Genomic DNA, 2,255 nt, shown 5'->3' with positions numbered 1-2,255 from the left:
AATAAGTACTAGCTAGCATTTTAAAAACATCCTTTATTCTTGACAGAACTTAAAAGATATGATAACATGCTGGGCTTCTGAGAAGTCAGTCATCATCCTTATCCCCCACTGTCTGACTTAACTAGATATTATTTCAGTTCTGTGAGCCTGTATTTCATTTTTAAGTGTGTTCTAGCAAAGACAAGAGAATTTTGTATACAAAAATTAAATTTAAGGGACAAGTGCAGAGATAATTTCAGCAGCTCAGAGCACATTGTTCTCTGTCTGAATAACTACAATTGTTCATGCCCGAATAGCCACAATTTTAGTTTATTTGAGAAACATGGTGATGGGTGTCATGCATTAAAGATTAGAATCTGACCTTATAAGTCCTCTCCCACCATCAGGTATATGCTAAGAATTTCATTTTTCTTTTAAAATATAAGAGAACAAAAATCACTTTCTCTGTCTTTATTACGAGAAGCAAACCAGTGATAAAGGGATTTTTTTTTCGTACTGTGAAGATTAGTTATCTCAAAAAAAAAAAAAATCAAGCTCACTCTCTGAGGAGAATGATTATCTCACAGACACAATGGCAGAGAAGAATATTAAAAGTTTTCCCCAGAGTCACACATATTTGTCAATCTTTATTCCACTCCATATTTAACTTAATTGCCACAAATGGTGCTTATAACCCCTCCTTTCATTACCAAGAACAGTCCAAGAAGGAACAGATGGCAACCCTACAGACTCTTGTCTTTCTTAATTTTCAGAATGCTGTCCTGCATATATGTATATAAGCTCAGACTCCTGCAGGCTACAGACTCTTGGTTAATACAGATTTCAGAAACTGTGAGTGTTCCATATTGGTATGCTTAACTGCTCTGCATGAACTTTGACCTGAGCTATACATCTATTGAAAACCTTAGCACTTCTGATCAGAATTCCCAGATAGAAACTACAGTATTGGTTGAAACAATTCCTTTTCACAAGAATCTAGAATGAAGACCACTACGTTATTCCACAAACAATCAGCAAAGGTCTTGTCGAAGACTAGCAGAATTATTGCATTCAATTAGAAACAGGCATGCTGTAGTGCTGTTGCTCTATCCAATTTTAAAAAAAATGTGCTGCAATGTAAGTTGCATTGGTACATTAACAATACTGGATTATTCCCCATCATTATTTCAAAAGAATGGGCAGGAAAAGTTATTTCAGTCTGTACCTAGCAATCATTGTATTAAAAAGAATACATTACTGATACTTTCTACCTTATCTATAGCTGATTCTAGCATCTATTCTCATTATTATTATTATTATTTTTTTTAAAGGTAACATCTAAGCAGCCTACAATAGTAAGGCTGCATCATTCAATACACTGTGCCTACACAATATGGCAGATAACATCCTGCCCTACAGAGCATAGCAAACAAACTCCAGCAGAGGGGACAGAAAAAAATCCTCCAAGTGTTAATGAAATCTTATATGCACAACTGCTTTTCCTCAGAGACTTGCACATTTGACTGCCACCATCTCAACAACTCACATTTTCCTTTGGCAATAAAATGTTATGGTAAATGCACAGAAAAATCCATTTCCTCTTGTCCAAATTCTTCCAGTTCGTGCTGAAAATAACCCAGGTACTGACAATACGCAGATTTTGCTTCAAACATTTTTTGATGGGATCCTTCAACAGTTTCCAGGCTCCGCTACAAAAGGCTCAACTGACAGTTTTAGAGGATCTCCATTAACTGCATGGTCTCATGTGGCTTGACATTGACCTTCCTCCTCTTAGCATACCAGATCCTGAATCAAATCATTGCTATTCTGAATCAAGCAAAAACACATGCACACAAGCAAAACCCACGATCAGCATTTCAAAAAACTAGGAAACATAAGGGCCAAAATTACTTAATGACACAACTTTCTCAGTTACATTCAGGCACTCATTTGTTTTCAAACAGTAAAAACAAGAAGCAATCTCCATCCAATTTTTTACTTTGTTCTTGTTGTTTTGTTTTGTTTTTGATTTTTACTTTTAGTCACAGTGCTAAAAGACTTACGGCATCACTTTGAGGCTGTGAGATCACAACAGGCTGCCCTGAATCACAGGTCTCCCGAATGTTAACTTGCAGTGGAACGTCTCCTGTATTAAAGACACCAAACATGTGTAAGCAAAGACCTAAGATATCTTCAATGTTTCATCAAAATAGCCCTAAAGTGACTTGAAAACAAACACCAGTTTTCTTGAAGTTCTTTGAATTACTTATTATATA

The 2,255-nt window shown here is 35.8% G+C and overlaps 1 protein-coding gene across 1 annotated transcript in view; it reads right to left on the bottom strand.

Annotated features, from left to right (window-relative positions):
- The window catches only part of NUBPL (nucleotide binding protein like), a gene marked incomplete at its 5' end in the record, with an annotated part of 81,692 nt that overhangs the window by 10,914 nt on the left and 68,523 nt on the right, over positions 1-2,255 (bottom strand). Inside the window, one exon of the mRNA XM_010711664.3 lies at positions 2,043-2,125. Coding sequence (XP_010709966.1) covers positions 2,043-2,125 — 83 coding nt within the window. The remainder of the gene's footprint in view (positions 1-2,042; positions 2,126-2,255) is intronic.

Source organism: Meleagris gallopavo, chromosome 5, assembly GCF_000146605.3.
Source record: "Meleagris gallopavo isolate NT-WF06-2002-E0010 breed Aviagen turkey brand Nicholas breeding stock chromosome 5, Turkey_5.1, whole genome shotgun sequence".
NCBI lineage: Eukaryota > Metazoa > Chordata > Aves > Galliformes > Phasianidae > Meleagris > Meleagris gallopavo.
Note: the sequence above shows the minus strand (reverse complement) of the source record. Positions and strands in the feature narration are given on the sequence as shown.